The sequence below is a fragment of the Acomys russatus genome, chromosome 14 (genome assembly GCF_903995435.1).
Source record: "Acomys russatus chromosome 14, mAcoRus1.1, whole genome shotgun sequence".
Classification (NCBI taxonomy): domain Eukaryota; kingdom Metazoa; phylum Chordata; class Mammalia; order Rodentia; family Muridae; genus Acomys; species Acomys russatus.
Genome location: NC_067150.1, coordinates 35,873,536 through 35,894,361, shown reverse-complemented (window position 1 = coordinate 35,894,361; position 20,826 = coordinate 35,873,536). Strand labels below are relative to the sequence as shown.

At 51.2% G+C, this 20,826-nt stretch overlaps 1 protein-coding gene across 2 annotated transcripts; it reads left to right on the top strand.

The window, feature by feature from the left end:
• Positions 1-5,698: 5,698 nt before the first annotated feature.
• Abcg4 (ATP binding cassette subfamily G member 4) lies at positions 5,699-20,343 on the top strand. 2 transcript variants are annotated; one of them, XM_051156279.1, is made up of 15 exons: positions 5,699-5,942; positions 6,494-6,744; positions 11,786-11,903; positions 12,012-12,144; positions 12,251-12,301; positions 12,489-12,634; positions 14,173-14,296; positions 14,410-14,524; positions 14,717-14,868; positions 15,716-15,814; positions 16,075-16,243; positions 16,331-16,431; positions 19,040-19,198; positions 19,313-19,431; positions 19,615-20,343. In XM_051156279.1, the coding sequence occupies exons 2-15, from the start codon at positions 6,507-6,509 to the stop codon at positions 19,838-19,840; spliced, it is 1,950 nt and encodes a 649-aa protein (XP_051012236.1). In that variant the 5' UTR covers positions 5,699-5,942; positions 6,494-6,506; the 3' UTR covers positions 19,841-20,343. The 2 variants fall into 2 exon arrangements, with proteins under 2 accessions (XP_051012236.1, XP_051012235.1); XM_051156278.1 differs by lacking the exons at positions 19,040-19,198; positions 19,313-19,431; positions 19,615-20,343 and having other exon boundaries at positions 5,699-5,915; positions 16,331-16,677.
• Positions 20,344-20,826: the final 483 nt, after the last annotated feature.

The window sequence follows — 20,826 nt, the reverse complement described above, 5'->3', positions numbered from 1 at the left end:
GAGATTTATCAACCTTTGCATGTCTGGGCCCAGGAAACCTGCTGTGGAGGGAAACTGCTTGGTTGGGGGTAGAAATGGGGGCATGTTGTTATCGAAAGAAAATCGCACATGTTCCGATGTTACCAATAAAGACTCAGGAGCCAGATGCTGAGGTGAAAGCCTGCTAGCTCAGAGAGGTAGAGAAAGCACCAGCTGACCTTCCTACTCAGCTCATGTCCAAGAAGAAGAGGAAGAGGAGGAGGAGGAAGAAGAAGTCAAGAAGAAGAAGCTTATTCAGTTCATCCAACAGTGCCCCAGGAGGAGAAAGCCGAAATCTAAAAGCGGAAGAGATAAAGAGATCCTTGTCAGTGCTCTCTTTTTTTTTTTTTTTTTTTTTAATGTTGTAGAGGAGTTTATTAAATGAACATGGCGGGAGAAGGAAAAGGGGGGAGGGGTACCACAGAGAGAGAGAGAGACAGAGAAAGAGGGCTCTCAATGACCTCCTGTCAGCTGGTTTCTTGCGCCACATCTTGGCCGTGGGTTAACTTGTTCCTTCCAAGGTCTATTCTATTTCCCTTTCTGAGTGAGATTTAAGCATCCTTAAATCTTGAGTCCTCCTTGTTACTATCTTCTTTGGGTCTGTGAATTGTGGTATGTTTATCCTGTACTATAATGGCTAAAATCTGCTTCTAAGTGAGTACATACCATGTGTGGCTTTCTGGGTCTGGAATACTTCACTCAGGTGATCTTTCCTAGTTCCATCTATTTGCCTGCAAATGTCATGATTTCCTTTTCTTTTTAAAGACTTATTTATTTATTATTATGCATGTACAGAAGGACAGAAGAGGGCATCAGATCACATTATAGATGGTTGTGAGCCATCATGTGGTTGCTGAGAATTGAACTCAGGACCTCTGGAAGAGCAAGCAAACAGTGCTCTTAACCACTGAGCCATCTCTCCAGCCCTGTATCGCGTATTTTTGGTTTTTCGAGACAGGGTTTCTCTGTGTAGCCATGGCTGTCCTAGAACTCACTTTGTAGACCAGGCTAGCCTCAAACTCACAGAGCCCCTCCTGCCTCCTGAGTGCTGGGATTAAAGGCCAGGCTACTACCACCTGGCCCAGCACTCTGAACCTTAAGCCCTCCTGAGGATTTGGGGTGTACACTAAAGTCTGCCCAGCATGTTGCTAAGTTACAAAGGTCTACCTTAGGAGTTTGAAGTGTACATTTTCTGGGAGTGTTTCCTAAGTGGGGAGGATTTATTTTACTATATCTCTGCTATGTTCATAAGATTTGTGTTCTATAATGAAAGAATGTTAGAGGGATCTTCTTTACTGAGAAGGAGGAGGGCTTGGTAGAGTGTTGACTTAACATTCACAAAGTGGGGCTGGAGAGATGGCTCAGTGGTTAAGAGCACTGACTGTGCTTCCAGAGGTCCTGAGTTCAATTCCCAGCAACCACATGGTGGCTCACAACCATCTATAATGTATACATAATAATAAATAAATCTTTAAAAAAAACATTCACAAAGCACTGGGTTTGAGCCCCAGCATTCCATAAAGCAGGGTATAGTGGTCCATCACTGTAATCTCAGCATCCAGGAGGTGGTGGCAGAAGATTACAAATCCAAGGCTACATGAGACCCTATCTAAAAACATCAAATGTGAAAGGCACGGTGATCTATCCCCTGTAACCTAAGCATTGTGGAGCCTAAGGCAGGACTGCAACTTGACATCAAGCTTGGGCTACTCAGTGAGACCCTATCTAAGAAACCCAAATTAAGATGGGGAGGTGAAAGCTGGCAGAGGTGGCGCATGTCTGTAATCCCAACACTCGGGGAGGCAGAAGCAGGCGGATCTCTGTGAGTTTGAGGCCAGCCTGGTCTACAAAGTCCAGGACAGCCAAGGCTACACAGAAAAACCCTGTCTCAAAAAAAGAAAGGAAGAAAAAAGATGGGAAGGTGATAGTAGTGCCTAAAGAAGTTTGACATGGTAGAAATAGCGTAGAGCCACTAAGCCGTGAATTTTAATAGCTGGATTCATCATTCTAGATGTGTGTCACCTCACAGTTGAACTCCAACTTTCTGTGTGTGTGTGTGTGTGTGTGTGTGTGTGTGTGTGTGTTTTTAAATCTGAAACACCAAGAGATAATAGATAGCACTAACACCAAAAAGAGGCTGACAGATCTAGTTACATCATAAAGAAATTGTACTGGAGCCAGGTGTGGTGGCGCATGCCTTTAATCCCAGCCCTTGGTAGGCAGAGGCAGGCAGACATCTGTGAGTTCGAGACCAGCCTGGTCTACAAAGTGAGCTCCAGGACAGCCAGGGCTACACAGAGAAACCTTGTCTAGGAAAAAAAGAAAGAAAGAGAAAAAGGAAGGAAGGAAGAGAAAGAAAGAAATTGTGTTGTTTTTATTTTGCTTTATATTTATAGTGTGTGTGAGCACACACACACATACACACATGCTCATGAACACGCGAGCATAAATACAGCATGCATGTGGAGGTCAGAGAACAGTTCATGAGAGTCAGTCCTCTCACTAATGTGGGTTCTGGGGCTCAAATTCAGGTGTCAGGCTTGGTGGTCAGTGCCTTTACCACTTGAGCCACCTGCCATCTTACCAGTTCTGGTTTTTTTTCAAGGTCAGCTTCCAGTTCACTATGAAGCAAGGATGACTTGAACGTCTGCTGCTTCTGCTTCTCCTTCAATTCTGGGATCTCTGGTGTAGGTCACCATGGTCAGCTCAGAAACTGGCTATTGGGTGGATTTTCTATATACATATCAAGTCTAGGAACACAGGCAGGAAGGAGAAACCTAGTGCAACAGGGAGTTTATCTCTGTGCTGTGTTCCTAACACAGAGTAGGTGTGCAATAAATGTGCTTCTCCTTTGCCAAGAAGTGGGGTATTGTTCTGGAGAAAGAAATTATTCTGAGCCATGGACAGCATGCCCCACCCCCACCCCAAGGGCTGGGCACCCCTGGCTGTATGGTCCATTCTTGAGACTCCAAAGGCCATCCTTGAGTTCAAGATCCACCTCCTCATGCAGTGCGAGGACTACAGACTTGTGCCTCATGCCTGGCCAGTTGTGCTGTGCTTAAGAGAAAGACCAGTGGGCTTGGGGCGGTGGGGGTAGAGAGAGATGGTCCACAGGCACACAGTGCAGTAGTAAAATCACGAAAAGCTATCTTGTGTGTGGTGCTGGGGATTGAACCACTGAATTATATCCTCAGGCGAGGGAAAATAATTTCTAATGTGTTACAAGACAGTAGACTAACTGTGGGTGCTGGTAATTAGGTAGTTCAAAAAAGCTAGTAGACTGGATATACCCAACCCCCCTCCAAAAAAATGATGAATATGTGAGGAGATACATGCCATCACTCTGATGTGGGGGTCTCAGTAAGAAACTAAGAAGAATTAGGAACCAAAAGGGGTTGGGAGAAGGATTAGGAGGCGGGGGACACTGGGAGATGGGCATGGAGGTTTCAAGAAGCTCACACCAAGCCCATTGTGGATCTCTCTCTCTCTCTCTTTCTCTCTCTCTCTCTCTCTCTCTCTCTCTCTCTCTCTCTCTCTCTCTCTCTCTCTCTCTCTCTCTCTCTCTCTCTCTCTCTCTGCTTGTGGATCAGGATGCAGCTCCCAGCTACTACTCCAGTACCTGCCTGCCGCCATGCTCTCTGCCATGATGATAACGGACCAAGCCTTTGAAACTGTAAGCTTCTTTTATTAAATGCTTCTTTGATAAGAGTTGCCTTGGTCATGGTGCCTCTTCACAGTGCTAGAACACTGACTAACACATCTAGTGAGAGCGCTACATGTTATGTAGGTGTATTGGAATACTGGGCTGGTGAGCTGTGCAAGCCTAACAGTCTGAGTAGCTGATCTGATCCTTGGAGACCACGCTGGAGAAAAGTGATTCCTACAATTTGTCCTCCGACCTCCACATGAGCTCCCTGGCACAGGAACATGCTTACATTCACACAGCAATAATAAATAAAAGTCAGGTGCGGTGGTGGCGCATGCCTGTAATCCCAGGACTCAGGGAGGCAGAGGCAGGCAGATCTCTGTGGGTTCGAGGCCAGCCTGGTCTACAAAGTGACTCCAGGACAGCCAAGGCTACACAGAGAAACCTCATCTCAAAAAACAAACAAAAAATTAACTGAGAAGAATGTCTGCTTTATAGTAATTGTTCAATAAATACAACTGTTAGGAGGCCTGGTGATATATGTCTGTAATCACTACACTCAAGAGGTGATAGCCAGAGGACTGATGCAATCAAAGCCAGCCTCAGCAACAGTCTGAGTTTGTGAGACCCTAACACACACACACACACACACACACACACACACACACACACACACTTGGGGAATTGTCTGTCATGAGGCATTGGAGATTAATTTGAAGAATAGAGGGTCCATCTGAAAAAATGAGGTTAGTCCTGAGCAATAGCCATAGTTGTGACAGGGGATGAAAGGAAGTTGGGAAAGACTGGATCCCAAACCCTGGTGATCCTCACAGTTTCAGGGTGGGGCGAGGACATGCCCTGTAGGGGTCGCTAGTTTCCCAGGCTGCAGAGAGACTTAGGTGGGGGTGTGGAGCAGGTGTTTGACTGCCGGGAGGCTCCACTGCTGTAGCAGCCGGCTCAGTGGTGGCAGCGGTACCGACAGCCTAAGCCTCCTACCTGCCTCTTGGTGTGACATGTGGGAACTAAAAAGCTCAAGTCACGTGTCTTGGCTAGCTAACCTACTTACCCCTCGAAGACACAGAGGATAGGGCAGGCCAGGGCCAAGAGTAATTGTTTGAGAAAGGGTCAAAACTTGTGGCGGCGGGTGGGGGGTGGGTGGGCCTGCTAGTGTAAGCACTCTGAGGACTCAGAGCCCACATTTGTAGGGTGAGAGAACGAGGAGGAGGTACATGCGTATGAGAAGATGTCCAAGACGGTGGCTGAAGAGCCTCGCGCATGCCCTGGAGCCTCCCAGATCAGACTATACCGGCTTGCAGACCTGTATCTGGCTGGTGGGATAAAGGCTTTTATGGCCGAAGCAGGCTGTGCCTGGGTCATAGATGAACCTTGGAGCTGCCTGTAAGCTTTGCCATAACTACTGTCCCCTCTTTCTTCATAACTAGTGTCCTCTTGGGCCCTCAGAGAGGGGAGATTTGAATAGGTGTGAGAGAGGCTCTCTCAAAGTCCTAAGAATTATACCCTCAAAATTATATATAGAAGTCCTTTGTACTTTAGGGCTGGGTGGGGCTGGGCTCCAAAGCTGAACTGGAGTAGATAAGCAACGAGAGGTTTGTGTGTGCAGATAGACCGACGGCTTCGCAACCTCCTGGGCTTGACAGAATCTGCACCCTACTGCCCAAGGATCTGCCCCTTTGGTGACTTCAAGTCTCCTTCCCTTAGCGACCTTGGGGTTAACCTTATGCAGCTAGCCCTCAGTCCGGGGCCCACAAAAGTGCCCCTTCGGGTCATCACGCTGCATGCATTGCTCTTGTTACCTCCATCCTTGCCACCCGCGGGGTGTGGGGTGGCGCGGGCCCTTTAAGAGCAGCAGGACCGGCGAGCAGAAGCTTGGAAGAGAGAGAACACTGACGCCCGACTAGCTCAGGAGGACAGACGCTGGGGACCAGACTACGAAAACCCGGCTCGTTTATCCTAGTGGGGTCGGGCGAGACTCAACCATCCCTCCGCAACCGTGTCATCATTTTTTTTGATCGGAGCCCGGCCTTCCTCTACTGCCCGCCCTGGCCTAGCCCCGCCCCGGCCCGGGCCACCGGGACAGGGAGCCCGGGCGCGGGTGCCGCAGCCAGAGGCAGGTGAGGAGAACCGGGAGTGTCCGCCTCCCGCGCCGCAGCGCTAAGCATCCGGGTCGAGCATCCCGGCTGAGCATCTCTGCTGAGCATCCTTGCGTCGCACCAGGCGGAGGAGCGTCAAGGTGACCAGGCGAGTGGGGGACAAGAGGGTCGGTCTGGAGGGTCTGGGGTCTGTGTCTGTCTTTGGGGACAGTCCGGAGGCGCAGGGCCATCGACGCGGGATGAAGAGGCCAGGCGAGGAACGGCACCAGTAGGTGCAGGAGGAGGTGGGGCGCAGAGCCAAGGCCAGAGCCTCCCCGGGCCCACCCTGCGCCTCCCAGCTTCCCGGACCTCGGAGCGGGTGGCCGCCCTTGTCCGGCCCCCGGGGACTGCCCGCCTGCGGGGTAAGGAGATTAAGGCCGGGGCGGGGAGGGAGGAGCCGGCACAGCTTCGACGGGGCCGGGTTAGTTAGGCAAAGCTGGGACTGCCTAGGACCTGGGAGAGGTCGCTACTGGGTGTCACTGCATCCGGAGTGTGCTGTCGGGTGCAGAAGGCACAGCGAGAAGAGGGGTGCGGACAGTTGGGGGATCTGCCCTGAGAAGGAGGCGCGGGGAGTGGGAATGGGTGGCGGAGTGGAGGCGGGGCAGCATCAGAAAGCTATGGCGCCTTGAGCAAGGGGCTGGAGGGTCTGCCCTGAGCTTAGCAGGCCCTCTCCCTGCAGGGCTGGTTGCTTGATGGCGGAGAAGGCACTGGAAACTGTGAGCTGTGGCCTGGGGCCTGGGGCTGTGGCCATGGCCGTGGCACTGGAGGACGGGGCAGAGCCCCCTGTGCTGACCACGCACCTAAAGAAGGTGGAGAACCACATCACAGAAGCACAGCGCTTCTCTCACCTGCCAAAGCGCTCTGCTGTGGACATCGAGTTTGTGGAACTGTCCTATTCGGTGCGAGAGGGGCCCTGCTGGCGCAAACGGGGTAGGTGGCAGCCCCACGGAGAACAGGGGGCTCTCCAGAAGCCTGAAGGCTAGGGGTACCTCACTCTGTGAGCTTTGCAGGTCACAGCCCTCACTCACTGCATGCAGTTGGAGTACAAGTACTCTCCACGGCAGCCGGCACTGTTGGGAGCTAAGTTCGCCCAGGATATAAAAGCTTTTTCTTCTAAATAGACCTTATGACCTCTGGTCCTTGCATTAGTCTCTCAGTCTCTTTCAGTGCTGTCGCTCTCTTTCTCAGGCTCTCTCAGACTGTCTGTCTCTGTCTCTGTCTCTGCCTCTGCCTCTGTCTCTGTCTCTCTGTGTGGGTGTCTGTATCTCTGTATTCGTGACTCTGAAGGCTGGTTTGGGGAAGGGGCCTCTCTATCTGTGGAGGTTGTTTTCAATGTCCAACAGTAGCCTTACACCTATTTTTAAAGATGGTCTCATTCCTGCCGTCTTACTTCATTCATGTCTTGCCACAGTCCCTGGGAGCGGGAGGGTGGAGGCTAGACAGAAGGGATGTCATCCTCGTGTTACCAGTGAGGAAACTGAGGCTTGGAGAAGTTGAATAACATGACCCTGCTAATAAGAGGCAGAGCAGGGCTCAAGGCCTAGCAGCACTGAAGTTCCCTCTCCCGCCTCCTCTCCATCAGGACAGGTTTTCTAGAGCTCCCTGTGCCAATCCAGTAGCTGGGCTGGGAACCTAGAGGCTGGGCTGGGTTTGTTTCCCACGGCAGGGTGTGCTGCTAGAGGTGGGGCTGAGACAGTGTCCTCTGAGGCTTAAGAAATCATTTTTGGGGTGCTTGAGAACAGAGTTTAGTGTGAGCTGCCTCTACATGTTTGCTCACTCCCCATAGGTGACCAATTAGGTAACAGGCGTTTGAGCCGGTGGACCCTGGGGCGTCTGGGCTCCCTGCCCAACACCCTAGCCCTCAGCAGTCTCTTTCATCCTCAGGGAAGCTCTTGGTAGAACGGTGAGGTCCTTGTTATTTCCTTGGCCTTGGGAACTTAATGGTGAAAAGAAATGTGGCCAGATTAGGCACTGCTCCTTATCAGGGTGCTGGGTGCCCCGGCTAGGGACTCCTCCCTTAGGATCTTGTCAGCCTCCTCTGCCCTCTTAGCCTGGCCCCTTTTCTGCCCTCTGCCCTCCTTTGCCTGGCTTCTTTGTTTTTTGCTCCCTTGCCCGTCTAGAGGAGACAGAATGAAATTAAGGGTGGCAGAGAAGGAAAATGAAGGGATCTGGGGTGAGGATCTGTCACCAGAGTCTCCTCCAAGTGTATATGACCTTTATTTTTCAAAACACACTCAATTAATTACTAGTGATCCCATTTAATAACATAATAACCCTATTAAGTCTCTAGGAGGGAATAATACTGTGTTTTGTTTTGTTTTTCTTAATGGTTTCTGGAGATAGAAGCCAAGGACTTCGTTGTTTGTATGTTTGTTTGGTTTGGTTTTTCAAGACAAGGTTTCTTTGTGTAACAGCTCTGACTGCCCTGGAACTATATTTGTAGACCAGGCTGGCCTCGAACTTACAAGAGATCTACCTGCCTCTGCCTCCCGAGTGCTGGCATTACAGGCGTGCACCACCAAGCCTGGGACCAGGGCCTTCCTTATTCTAGGTATACACTCTGCCACCGAGCTGCATCCCAGCCAGTTATTATTCTTTTATTGATGAGGAATCACAGATGCTAATAACTTAGAGATTTGCCAGTCATAATGGCACACAGCCCTGTGGAGGCTGAGGCTGGATGGTCGTGAGTTCAAGGCCGGCGTGGAGTACATAGGAAGACCTCATCTCCAAAACTCTAAGTAAATAAAATAAATTAAAATAATTAGTGCTTTGACAAAATTACAGAGCTACCGACTGAAGCAAGTGTATTTCAGTGGGAGGTCTATAGGCCCCTCATGATCTGAGCAGTTGTGATCCAGGGGGAGTTAAGAGCCAAATGCTTTCAGCCCAGAGGAAGGCGTGTGGCTGTTGGCAGGCCGAATGCCCTCTCTTGGCTTAACTTTCCTCATTGGATTCTTAGGAGCTCAGCTGAGTTGGTATCTTTGAGAAAGGCAAGTGAGTGTAAGATGATATTTGTGGCAGGCCTTGGGTCTGACTGGCATTGGACAGACTGTGAGGAAGTGAGGGGAAGGTTCACTCTTGCAGTTTCTTTTCTTGCACAGGAAGTCACTTTGGTGAGGGGCTCTGCAGATCAGACACTGGAGGGTGCTTTAGATCACCATTCTGGTTGACCATGAGGAACTTAGCCAGAGGGCTGAGACTTTCCTCTCCAGGGACAGACCTGGCTATGTGGTCTTGGGTGTGTTGATAGCTGTGGCCTCCAGTGGCCTCCTATGCTGGGGGAGCAGCTGAGGTTAATAGACTCTGAACAGGCAGTTGGTGTGGTCTGGTCCAACAGTGGGCATGGGTCGGGCACAGACAGCAGGTGACATAAGGTAAACTCATGGCCTCTGCTCAGGAGTGTGCTTTGGGACTAGGTGAGGGATGAAGGATGGAGCGCTTGCCACAGCAGGTCTGCCAACTTAACATGCAAGGTCCTGGTCCTCCGCCTCAGCCTCCGTCTCCACCTCCCAGGCTTTGGACAGTCTCTGCCCTCTGTCCCGTGGACTCTGTTGTAGCAGTGCCTTCTCTCCTAAAGCCTTGGGGCCTCTCTTGTTGCTCCTGAGCTCCAGTGTCACCTCTTCCATCTCACTGTTCACTCTTCTCTCTAGCCCTAATTTTACTTTCACTCACACCATGGGTGTTTTCTTGTCCATTTCTCTCTTGAACGCATAAACTATGTCCGTCCTTAGTTTTTTTTTTTGTTTTTTTTTTTTTTTGTCTAGTGTCTGGTACAGAGCATAATACATGGTCGATCTCAATTAGCATTTGTCAAATAGAGTCTTAATACAATATGCCTTGTGAAATGCGCTGTATGTGCCAAGAACTGAGCCATCTGCTTTACATATATTAGCTCATTGACTCTTCACAAGGACCCTATGATGTAGGCACCACCTTCATCCTTATTTTACATATGAGGAACCTGGAGCTCAGAGATGTTAAGCAACTTGCCTCAGGTCACACAGCTGGTAATGTGGATCACGGATTTGAACCATATCCACCTGAGTCCATACCGATACATGCACGCACCTACTGCTTCCCGTTGGGTGAGTGGCAGGTGAGATTTTACTGGCCATGGCTGGGGCTGGAGAGACAAGCTTGTAAAACAGTGAAGACATAAAAAAGGAATTTATTTTTTTTCCAGTACGGAGCAAAAGCATGGAGAAAACACACTTACCAAGCATCTATTACATGGCAGTCAGACAAAGAAGCCGAGCAAGGCACAGACCCTTCCCCCAAGATTTTTGCCTGACTAAGAGGTTGGAGGAGGGGTGTGAGCACAGGCACATAGAGTGACAAACGTGCTGGCATCTGAGCAGTGCTGTAGGAACACAGGGCAGGCAGCAGGCTTGGGCTGTTCAGCAGGAGTGTCCTGGAGTGTGTAAGACAGCGAACACTGTAAGGAGAGAGTCTTGTCTTTTAGGGCCTGGGTGCCCTCACCACACATCCATTCAGGGCCGGCCAGCATCAGCTTTCCCACAGCCTTCAGTGCCCCCACCCGACTCTAACACTGGTGGCAGTCATTTTTAGGGGGACAGGATGAGAGGGTGGGAGCCACTGTGTAAGAACTGCTTGCCCATTGTAGCTCAATTCCACTCAGCCATGGATAGTTCTTCTATGACTAAACCTCCTCTAAGATCCTCTCTCTCTCTCTCTTTCTCTCTCTCTCTCTCTCTCTCTCTCTCTCTCTCTCTCTCTCTCTCTCTCTCTCTCTCTCACACACACACACACACAAACACACACACACACACACACACACACACGGGAACCAGAGATCAAGCTCAGATATCATCTCTCAAAAGCCATCCATCCATCCACCTTGCTCTCTGAGATAGGATCCCTGGCTGGCCAGTGAGGTCCAGGGAGTGACCTGTCTTGGCCTTTTCTTTTCTGTTTTAAATAGAATGATTATGATTCTATTTATTTATTCTATGTAAGAGTGCTCTATCTGCATGTACAACTACATGCCAGAAGAGGGCATCAGATCACATTATAGATGGTTGTGCACCACCAGGTGGTTGATGGGAATTGAACTCAGGACCTCTGAGAGAGCAGATAGTGCTCTTAACCACTGAACCATCTCTCCAGCCCCTCTGTCTTGGCCTTTTGAGCACTGGGATTACAAGTATGCACCACCAACCCCAGCCTTTTTCTGTTATTGTTGTCAAAGATTCATTTTTTTAAAAAAATGTGTGTGTGAGCTGGGTGTGGTGGCGCACACCTTTAATCCCAGCACTTGGGAGGCAGAGACAGGTGGATCAATGTGAGTTTGAGCCTGCTCTACAAAGTAAGTCTAGGTCAGCCAAGACTAAGCAGAGAAACCCTATCTAGAAAAACAAACAAACAAATAAATAAATAAATAAATAAATAAATAAAAATGTGTGTGTGGCAAGGGGTGCTAGCATGTGAGTGCAGTGCCTGCAGAGTCCAGAAGAGGGCACTATATCCCCATGAGCTAGAGGTACAGGTAGCTGTGAGAGTGGGTGCTGGGAACCTGAGTGATGCCTGCTCTTAACTGCTAGGCTGTCTCAACTTCCCAAGCAGGGCTCACAGCAGGATCACCAAACACAGGTTAAGCGGGCATTTTAAGTGGCCTCTAGGGGTGGAAACTAAAATCCTTCCTGTGTTTGTGTGGTAAGCATTTTACTGACTGAGCCAGCTCCCTAGGACCCCTTTTTAAGAGTTCTGAGGATGGGGCTGGAGAGGTGGCTCAGAGGTTAAGGGCATTGACTGCTCCTCCAGAGGTCCTGAGTTCAATTCCCAGCAACCACATGGGGGCTCACAACCATCTATAGTGTGATCCGATGCCCTCTTCTGGCCTGCAGGTGTACATGCAGGCAGAGCACTGTATACATAATAATCAATAAATTAAAAGGATGCCTCTGACCCCTTAGCCCTCACCAGTGACTCCCTCTTGTCCTCACCACAGGTTACAAGACCCTCCTCAAGTGCCTGTCTGGTAAGTTCTGCCGCCGAGAGCTTATTGGCATCATGGGCCCCTCTGGGGCTGGCAAGTCAACATTCATGAACATCTTGGCAGGGTACAGGTGAGCATGAAGAACAGGAGCGGGGGGGGGGGGGCGCAGGACTCAGGAGGGGGACCTCCTGGGGCAGCACATGGGGTGCTCATTGCCTACCCGTCGATCTCCCTGCAGGGAGTCCGGGATGAAAGGGCAGATCCTGGTCAACGGGAGGCCGAGAGATCTGAGGACCTTCCGCAAGATGTCCTGCTACATCATGCAGGATGACATGCTTCTGCCACACCTCACAGTGCTGGAAGCCATGATGGTGAGGAGAGGGTGGCCTTCTCCTCCTCCACGCTCCCCTTTCCATCGCTGCAAGCTGAAGGGACTGGGCAGGAAGTGGCCTTCCTCACTTGCTCATCACTTTTTAGGTCTCGGCCAACCTGAAGCTGAGTGAGAAGCAGGAGGTGAAGAAGGAGCTGGTGAGTGGGGGAGGAGGAGGTGGGGGAGGGGGTGGAATGGGTCCTTCTGAGGCTTATGAGTTTCAGGCCCCAGGTTGGGTGGGGAGCAGGGGCTTGAGGGCCGAGCCTTGTGAAAAAGGGGTGGTGCTTCGGTGAAGCAGAGATGCTGAGGTTGACTGGGGCTGGCTGGGGGGCGTGGTGCCTGCAGGTGACAGAGATCCTGACAGCCCTGGGACTGATGTCCTGCTCTCACACGAGGACAGCCCTGCTCTCTGGAGGGCAAAGGAAGCGCCTGGCCATTGCCTTGGAACTGGTCAACAACCCGCCTGTCATGTTCTTTGACGAGCCCACCAGGTAGCTCCTTGCTTCTCCTGACCTAAGCCAGGGATGGATGTGGAGTCTGGTTAATGGCTCCATGGCTGGGGACCGGATCTCCTGCTTGCAGCCTTCTGAGGACTCCACCCTTGCTAATCTAGTCGGAGCCAAGCTGTCCTATCTTTCATCCAGGTGGAGATCTGGATTCCCCGTACCACACGTCTCCCTCTTCTCACCCCAGAAGTCATTAGTCATCAAGTCCTCCTTTTGGTAGCTCTCAGACTTGCTCAGTCCCATCCCTAATGCAGGACATCATCAAGGCCTCATCTCCCTGTCTTCAGTCTCCCAGGGACTTTCCTCCTTTTTTTTTTAGTTTTTTGTGACAGGGTTTCCTCTGTGTAGCCTTGGCTGTCCTGGACTCACTTCGTAGACCAGGCTGGCCTCGAATTCACAGCGATCTGCCTGCCTCTGCCTGCCGAGGGCTGGGATTAAAGGCTTGCACCACCACTCCTGGCCAGAATGGACTTTCTACCCGACAAGTCCAAGCTCCACTCTCCTGCTTCAGACCACGCAATGAGCCTCATTCACGCCCAACACAGTCATGTGGCTTCTTCTCTGGTCTTTCCTATTTTATGTCCTAATAACACTGAGCTGCCCACAACTCCCATCACACTCCGTGTTTCATGCCCCTTGCTATGTCTTCTGTGTGTGCCCTTCACCATGGCTCCTTCCATTGTCCCTTCACCAGCTCAACTCTTGCTCTTTCCAGACTCAGCAACCTTCTCTGGCTCTACTCCACCCCCTCACCCCCCACCCCCACCCCTACTCCCTCACCCCCACCCCGCTATAGCATGGCATGGCTGATCCCCGGCCAGTCCTTCAGTTTATGTTGCTAGTCACCTTTTCACATCTCCTCAAGTCAACCCATGAGTTGTCTGTCTCTCTTTAGACCAGCCTAATATGAGACCTTGCCATTCCAGTGCCTGATATGCAACAGGTGCTTGGCAGTGCTCTGGGCTTGCAAATATCTGAGCCATATAAGGTGTGCAGGATCCGGGGGCTTTGTCCTGGTTGGCTTTCTATTGCTGTAACAGAGGCCTTGACTGAAAGCAATGTGGGGAGGGAGGAAAGGATTGGTTTGGCTTACACATTCAGATCACAGTCCATCACTGAGTGAAGTCAGGGCAGGAACTCAAGCAGGAGCCGAGGCAGGGACCACGGAGGAATGCTGTTTGCCAGCTTGCTCTCTAAGGCTCATTCAGCTTGCTTTTTATACAACTCAGGAACAACTAATGGGGAATGGCACCACCCATAGTGGGCTTTGCCCTCTCATGTCAATCATTAACCAGGAAAATGCCCCCCACAGGCTACTCTGATGGAGGCATCTTCTCAAGTAATGTTCCCTCTTTCCAAATGACTCCAGCTTGTGTCAAGTTGTCACAAACTAACTGGTACAGGGGTGGCCAGAGGGGTGCCTTCCCGCTAGTCGCATCCCGTTCACAGAAGCTGCCCCACCTCACTCACCCCCTCTTAGCTGCATCCACCTCACTGGTCCCTGGTGACCTCTCTCTGGACAGCGGTCTAGACAGCGCTTCTTGTTTCCAAGTGGTGTCCCTCATGAAGTCCCTGGCCCACGGGGGCCGCACGGTCATCTGCACCATCCACCAGCCCAGTGCCAAGCTCTTTGAGATGTTTGACAAGGTCAGTATCCCCAGGTCTCCAAGAAGACTGGCCTGTGATAGAGGGACATGGGTGTCAATGGGGTCCCCCAGGCCACTGGTCATTTTTTCCTCATGTGTTCCTTTCTGCCTCAGCTCTACATCCTGAGCCAGGGACAGTGCATCTTCAAGGGTGTGGTCACCAACCTGATTCCCTATTTGAAGGGGCTTGGCTTGCACTGCCCCACCTACCACAACCCTGCCGACTTCAGTAAGTAGGGGCTCGTGTGAGGAGGTGAGTGACAGAAGAGGGCCAAACGTTGGGGTTTGGATCGTGAAGGCCTCTTGGGGACAGAGAGCTCACTGTCACGCGCCTTCCCCCGGTATACCAAAGAAGGATTGTGCTGCCCTTGGGAACTGGGGGGTGAGGCCTAGCTAAACACTCTACTCTGTGTCCCCCTAGTCATTGAGGTGGCCTCTGGCGAGTATGGAGACCTGAACCCCATGCTGTTCAGGGCTGTGCAGAACGGCCTTTGCACCATGGCTGAGAAAAAAAGCAGTCCTGAGAAGCCTGAGAAGAATGAGGTCCCTGCCCACTGCCCCACGTGCCCTCCGGTGAGTGGAGTGCAGAGGGCAGAGGTGGGGAGGGGAGCTGGGACCGCAGGCAATGACCCTGCCGAAGAGCTGGTCCCCAGAGGCATTGCTGCCACTGTGTATTGGGCAGCCTGGTCCTCAGAAGAGACCTAGTGTTAACAGTGGTGTGCTCTCCTGAGCTTTGGAGTTCTCATCCAAGTGCTCCTCCTGAGTTCCCATGAGCATCTTGGGTGATGCACTAACCTCAGTGCCTACTCAGGGCCCATCTGGAAAGCGTGGCCAGTGCAGTTGCTGACCTCAGGGCCAGGATGGTCTGTCGTCATCTCTAACCCAGAGGTGACGACACTAGCTTCCCAGAACAGATGGGAAAGCTGGCTGGCAAATCACACAAGCTCTTAGCCAGCCACTGGGGCAGGCAGGGTCCACCTAGTGCCAGGTCTTTTCCTCAGATGAGATGCCGCCACTCTTGGGAGCCAGAGGCTTGGCTATTGTTGCTATGAGTCATCGTCATCTTTGTTAACCAATAGGAGATCCAGGGGCCTCTATAGACAATTATGGCCTTAGAGTGAGTGGAAAGGAAGTGAAGAAGGAACCAGTTAGATGAGCCAGAGAGGGGTCCTTCTTCTTCTCTTCAACCACCCAACTATCTTTATCTGCTCTCTCTCCGGTTCTCTCTCCCCCGCCCTCAACCTCCCTGAGGTCCTCACCCCTAAACCCAGCTTCTTGGTGAGCATCTTAGGGGCAAAGTCTCCTCCTTCGGCAGGCTCAGGTGCTGTCCCGGGAAGAGCTTGGGACTCTTCGATCTACTGAGCTGGATGGGTAGTGGGTGGGTAAGGTACACTCACCTGGCCCCATTTCTGCTCCCTAGGAAATGGATCCTATTGAAAGCCACACGTTTGCCACCAGTACCCTCACCCAGTTCTGTATCCTCTTCAGGAGGACTTTCTTGTCCATCCTCAGGGACACGGTGAGATGTCAAGCTGAGGGGCAGGAGGTGTAGGCTGGACCTCTTGGGCTATAGACTCTCAGTAGCTGGGACGGGAACTGGGGACACTATCCTCTCATGTGATGTACCTTGGCTCTGTGTGCCTACAGGGTGCCCCCTTCCCTCCCACCCCCCCCCCCCCGAGTTCCCATTCTAGCATGGCCTCCCCTGTGTCCTCCACCCCAGCTCCCACTCCCTCGGCCTGAGACACATACCTCTTCTCTTGATGACCTCGGCTGTAGGTCCTGACCCACTTGCGGTTCATGTCACATGTATTGATTGGCGTGCTCATTGGCCTCCTCTACCTACACATCGGTGACGACGCCAGCAAGGTCTTCAACAATACCGGCTTCCTCTTCTTCTCCATGCTGTTCATCATGTTTGCAGCCCTTATGCCCACCGTGCTCACCTGTGAGCTGAGCTGCCTGGCTGATGGGCAGGGCATGGGGGGGGGGTTGCTGGGCATGAGGCAGGGTCCTGACCTCCCTGTGCCCTTAGTTCCCTTGGAGATGGCAGTCTTCATGAGGGAACACCTGAACTACTGGTACAGTCTCAAAGCATATTACCTGGCCAAGACTACGGCCGACGTGCCGTTTCAGGTGAGTCCCTTCCTGACGCTGCAGACTCAGTATGTGTGGTCTAATGGGAAAACCGTCAACAAGCCAGAAATAGCTAGGTGTAGTGGCTCACCTCGTCCCAACACTTGGCAGATGGGCTGGAGTGGATGTGGAGAGAGGGGGGTGCTGAGACTGGAGGATTGCCATGAATTCAAGTCCAGCCAGAGCTACAATGTGAATACCTATCCCAAAATAAATAAATAAAAAGGTGACCACAATAACAGAACAGCAAATGTCTTTATCTTATTATAGGCAGCAGAGAGCTCATAGGTTCTGGAGCCTTACTTACTTGCAAGCTATAAAACACTGGGCAAGCTACCCAGTATCTCTGCTTTAGTGGAAAACGGACCAGCACCGGTGACTTCCTCAGAGTTATGCTTTAGAATTAAATGTGAATGCATATAAACTTTAATTTTTAATTTTAATTATTGATTTTTTTTTTGAGACAGAGTCTTCTACATAGCTGTCTTGAAACTCACTGTGTAGACCAGGCTTTCCTTGAACTCACAGTGATCCGCCTGCCTCTGCCTCCAGAGTGTTGGGATTAAAGGTGTGCGCCACTACACCTGGCAATATTTTTTTACATTTACTTATTTACTTACCTTGTGTGTGCATGTACACATTTGTGCCACAGTATATGTGGGGAGGTCAGAGGACAGCTTGCAGAATTCAGTTTTCTCCCTCCAATATTTGGATTCTAAGGACTGAACCCTCCAACTTGGCAAGCAAGCACCTTTACTTGGCTCCCGGTAAAGTTTTTAGAAGTGAGCTTGTCACATACCAACTGATGTTTATTAAGCACATTAGTGCCTTGTTCAAATCTGCGGGGCCACCAGTAATCCTTTGTGCACGTTACTGAAAAGTGTCCCTTAGCTAGGTGTGGCTGGGCACAGCAGTAAAACCTGCACTTGGAAGGCGAAGCCGGTGAGGGTGATTAGGAATTCAAAGGGAGTTTGAGGCCAGAATGGGCTCCATGAGACACCTGTCTCAAACAGGCAGACAGCAGAAGGGGAGGCAGGCGCTGGCCTGTGCCATGGACAGAGCTTAGCGAGAGAAGTGCAAGCTGGATCTTGGCCTCTGGTTGGCTCTGTCTGGGAGCTGGGAGCCTTTGTGCAGGAAAGAACCTGTACAACTGTAGCTAGTGAGGCAAATTCCTGTTTCCCTGTGAGCTTGTTCTCTCCCCTCCCCCCCCCCCCCCGGGTGTGTGTGTGTGTGTGTGTGTGTGTGTGTGTGTGTGTGTGTGTGTGTTTTGAGACAGGGCCTCACCCTGTAGCACGGGCATAGAGGGATGGGAGTAGAACGCTTGCCATTTATGCGTCATGTCTGGGGTTCCATCCCCAGGACTGCCAAGGAGGAAATAGCTATTTTACTTTATTTATCTAGGTTCTCTGAATTGAGGCCTTAGTCTGTAAGCCCAGGCTATACTGGAACTGACTATCTAGACCATGATGACCTTGATGACCTTGAACTTGTGGCAATCAGCCTCCCAAGTGCTAAGAAATTATATCATTTCTTTTTGAGGCTTACAGCTGGTGTTAAGGGTTAGGTAGAGTAAGCAAAATGAAGCAAATTAACAAACCCATTATTTTATATTTTTTAATGATAAGAGCGTCTATGACATGCATATCTAACAAAAATTACAGAGATACTGTCACCTCAGTAACCAGAGTCTCCATGGTGTGCTTCCCAACCAATCCAAAAGGGGAAACAGAGCTTCCTCCTAGAGAGAGTTGATTTTTCAATACTATAAGGAGACTGGAGAAACAGCACATCTGTAAAAGATTAAAAATGCTTGTTGCGCTTCCAGAGGACTAGAGTTCAGCCCCCCACCCACACATCAGACAGCTTACTACTGCTTGTAATTCTAGCTCCAGAGAAACAGCACCCTCTTCTGGCCTCTATGGGTACTTGCACATAGGTGGCATATACATACCGAGACATACACATAGATAAAAACAAATCTTAAATAACTATTATATGTATACCTACATATATCCATACATATCCATACATATATGTATGTATGTGGCTGGAGAGATGGCTCAATGGTTAGGAGTGTTTGATGCTTTTGCAGAATGCCTGAGTTTAATTACTAGCACCCATGTCAGACAATTTACAAATACATGTAATTCCAGCTCTGGGGGACTCCAACATCCTTTTCTGCCTTCTGTGTGCACCTACATAAATGAACACATCCACATCCACACCAGACACACACACACACACACACACACACACACACACACACCACACCACACAGTCACACTCACACATATACATAGACACACACAAACATATAGACACCCCCACCCCCACACACATGGAATACCCTGGAATGATGTGAAGGACTGGAGATGCCCAGGGGTGGAAGGAAGATGCCTGAACCTGTCAGAGCAAAAGGACAAAGTTATATAAGATGTTGTCTGGGAGGAAGGGGACATGTGTCAGTCTGAAAAGCAGCATGAACAAGAAAGAAGGCAGTGTAGGGCTGACAAGCCCTGGGAACACTTATTCCCCAGGAAAGTGTAAGATGATTGGTCATTTGCCCTTGGCTTGAAAGTCCCTAACCCCTTCTGTGGCTGCTCCCCAGGTGGTATGCCCAGTAGTGTACTGCAGCATCGTGTACTGGATGACAGGCCAGCCAGCTGAGACCAGCCGCTTCCTGCTCTTCTCGGCCTTGGCCACGGCCACCGCCTTAGTTGCCCAGTCTTTGGGACTTTTGATTGGCGCTGCCTCCAACTCCCTGCAGGTGGGAAAGTTGGCACTCATGTGGGGTCTCCTGGGAGAAATCAAGAGCTGCCATGGGGTGGATTGAACTGTGGTCACCCCTGTGACAGCCGAGCTCCTCCCTCCTGTCCTTCAGGTGGCCACCTTTGTGGGCCCGGTTACTGCCATCCCTGTCCTCTTATTCTCCGGCTTCTTTGTCAGTTTCAAGACCATCCCCACTTACCTGCAGTGGAGCTCCTACCTCTCCTACGTCAGGTCGGTGAGCTTCCTTCCCCACAGGAGGTCTAGCTTCTAAAGGGGCTGTGAGTGTCTGATTGTTTGCCCCTGCACCCTGGCTGGCACCTGAGTAACGAGAGCCCTGTGGCCGGGCTCTGGTGATTTGCTGAGGGACAGGGGTCCTGTGCTCTGTGGCTTGCTCTGATGTCCCTGTTTGCCTAGGTATGGCTTTGAGGGTTTGATCCTAACCATCTACGGCATGGAGCGAGGACACCTGACGTGCTTAGATGAACAGTGCCCGTTCCGGGACCCACAGATCATCTTGCGAGAGCTGGATGTTGAGGAAGCCAAACTCTACATGGACTTTCTGGTCCTGGGCATTTTCTTCCTTGCCCTGAGGCTGCTGGCATATCTTGTGCTCCGGTATCGGGTCAAATCCGAGAGATAGAGCTTGGCTCACTTCTTCTGGGCAGGAGGCCTCCAGCGCCCGTCCTTTGGGACTGTTTTAAACTTGTCGACTTGGGCATTTGGTTGCTGGTGCAGCTGCCCTCCTCTTCCTCAGTTGCTCCACAGGCTGGCTGTGGGCCTGGCCCCCCAGGGCTTCAGCCCTCTTCAATGAAGACCAGGAGTCTTCCCAAGTGATGCAGTTTGTAGCTTCACCCCTACTCTCTCCAACACCTGCATGCAAAGACCGCTGGGAGACTGCTCTCCTCTGCGCAGAACACCTCCTCTGTTGTTTGCCTGAGAGCCCTGCTGTTCTCTAGGCCTTGACTTAGAAGCGATCAAACTGATGCCCCTCTGAGGTCCCCACCACACTAGTGTTTGTAAACTGCTATCGGGTTGGAGTTCCAGGGCTGGGCCCTGGTGGGGTCCCCAGGGAGTCCCATCATGAACATTGGATAGAGCAAGGAGGGACTCTGGAAGTCACCTCCTCCTCCTCTTCCTCCTCCTCCTCCTTCTCCTTCTCCTCCTTTCTCCTCACACCCACTTTGGCTGATTTGGACAATCTGTTAGAGCAGAAGCCAGGTTTTCTGTCTGGGCCACCACTCCCAATCCTGGAGATTGGAGAGACCACGGGATGTCCCACGCACTTTCCTAACCCTTCTGTCAGGGTAGGTCTCTACAGCATCTCTGCAATAATGTCTGTGTCACTCTCCCACCTGCCACAGGAACTGGAGAATGCACTTTATTCTCTGGTGTAAGCCCGGGAAGACCCAATCCTTCCTCCTTGCTGCTCCTGAGGCTCAGGAGTTACAGGAAAACAAAAGTGACCAGGCAATCTCAGCCCAACACGGGCTCCATCCCTCACGGCTCAGAGGGGAGTGACGGTGGCATGGAGCTAAGGGTGGTGGCAGGTGGGCAGTGCCAATGTCCTCCAGGGGAATGCCACTTTGGAGGCTAAGAATGAGGTGGGTGCCACTCAGTATGGCTCTG

Coding starts and splice junctions, on each gene's coding strand:
- Abcg4 (XM_051156279.1), top strand. CDS start 6,507: ATGGCGGAGAAGGCACTGGAAACTGTGAGCTGTGGCCTGGGGCCTGGG. Junction 16,432..19,039: donor CGGCCGACGTGCCGTTTCAG/GTGAGTCCCTTC, acceptor GCTGCTCCCCAG/GTGGTATGCCCAGTAGTGTA. Junction 19,199..19,312: donor CTGCCTCCAACTCCCTGCAG/GTGGGAAAGTTG, acceptor CCTGTCCTTCAG/GTGGCCACCTTTGTGGGCCC.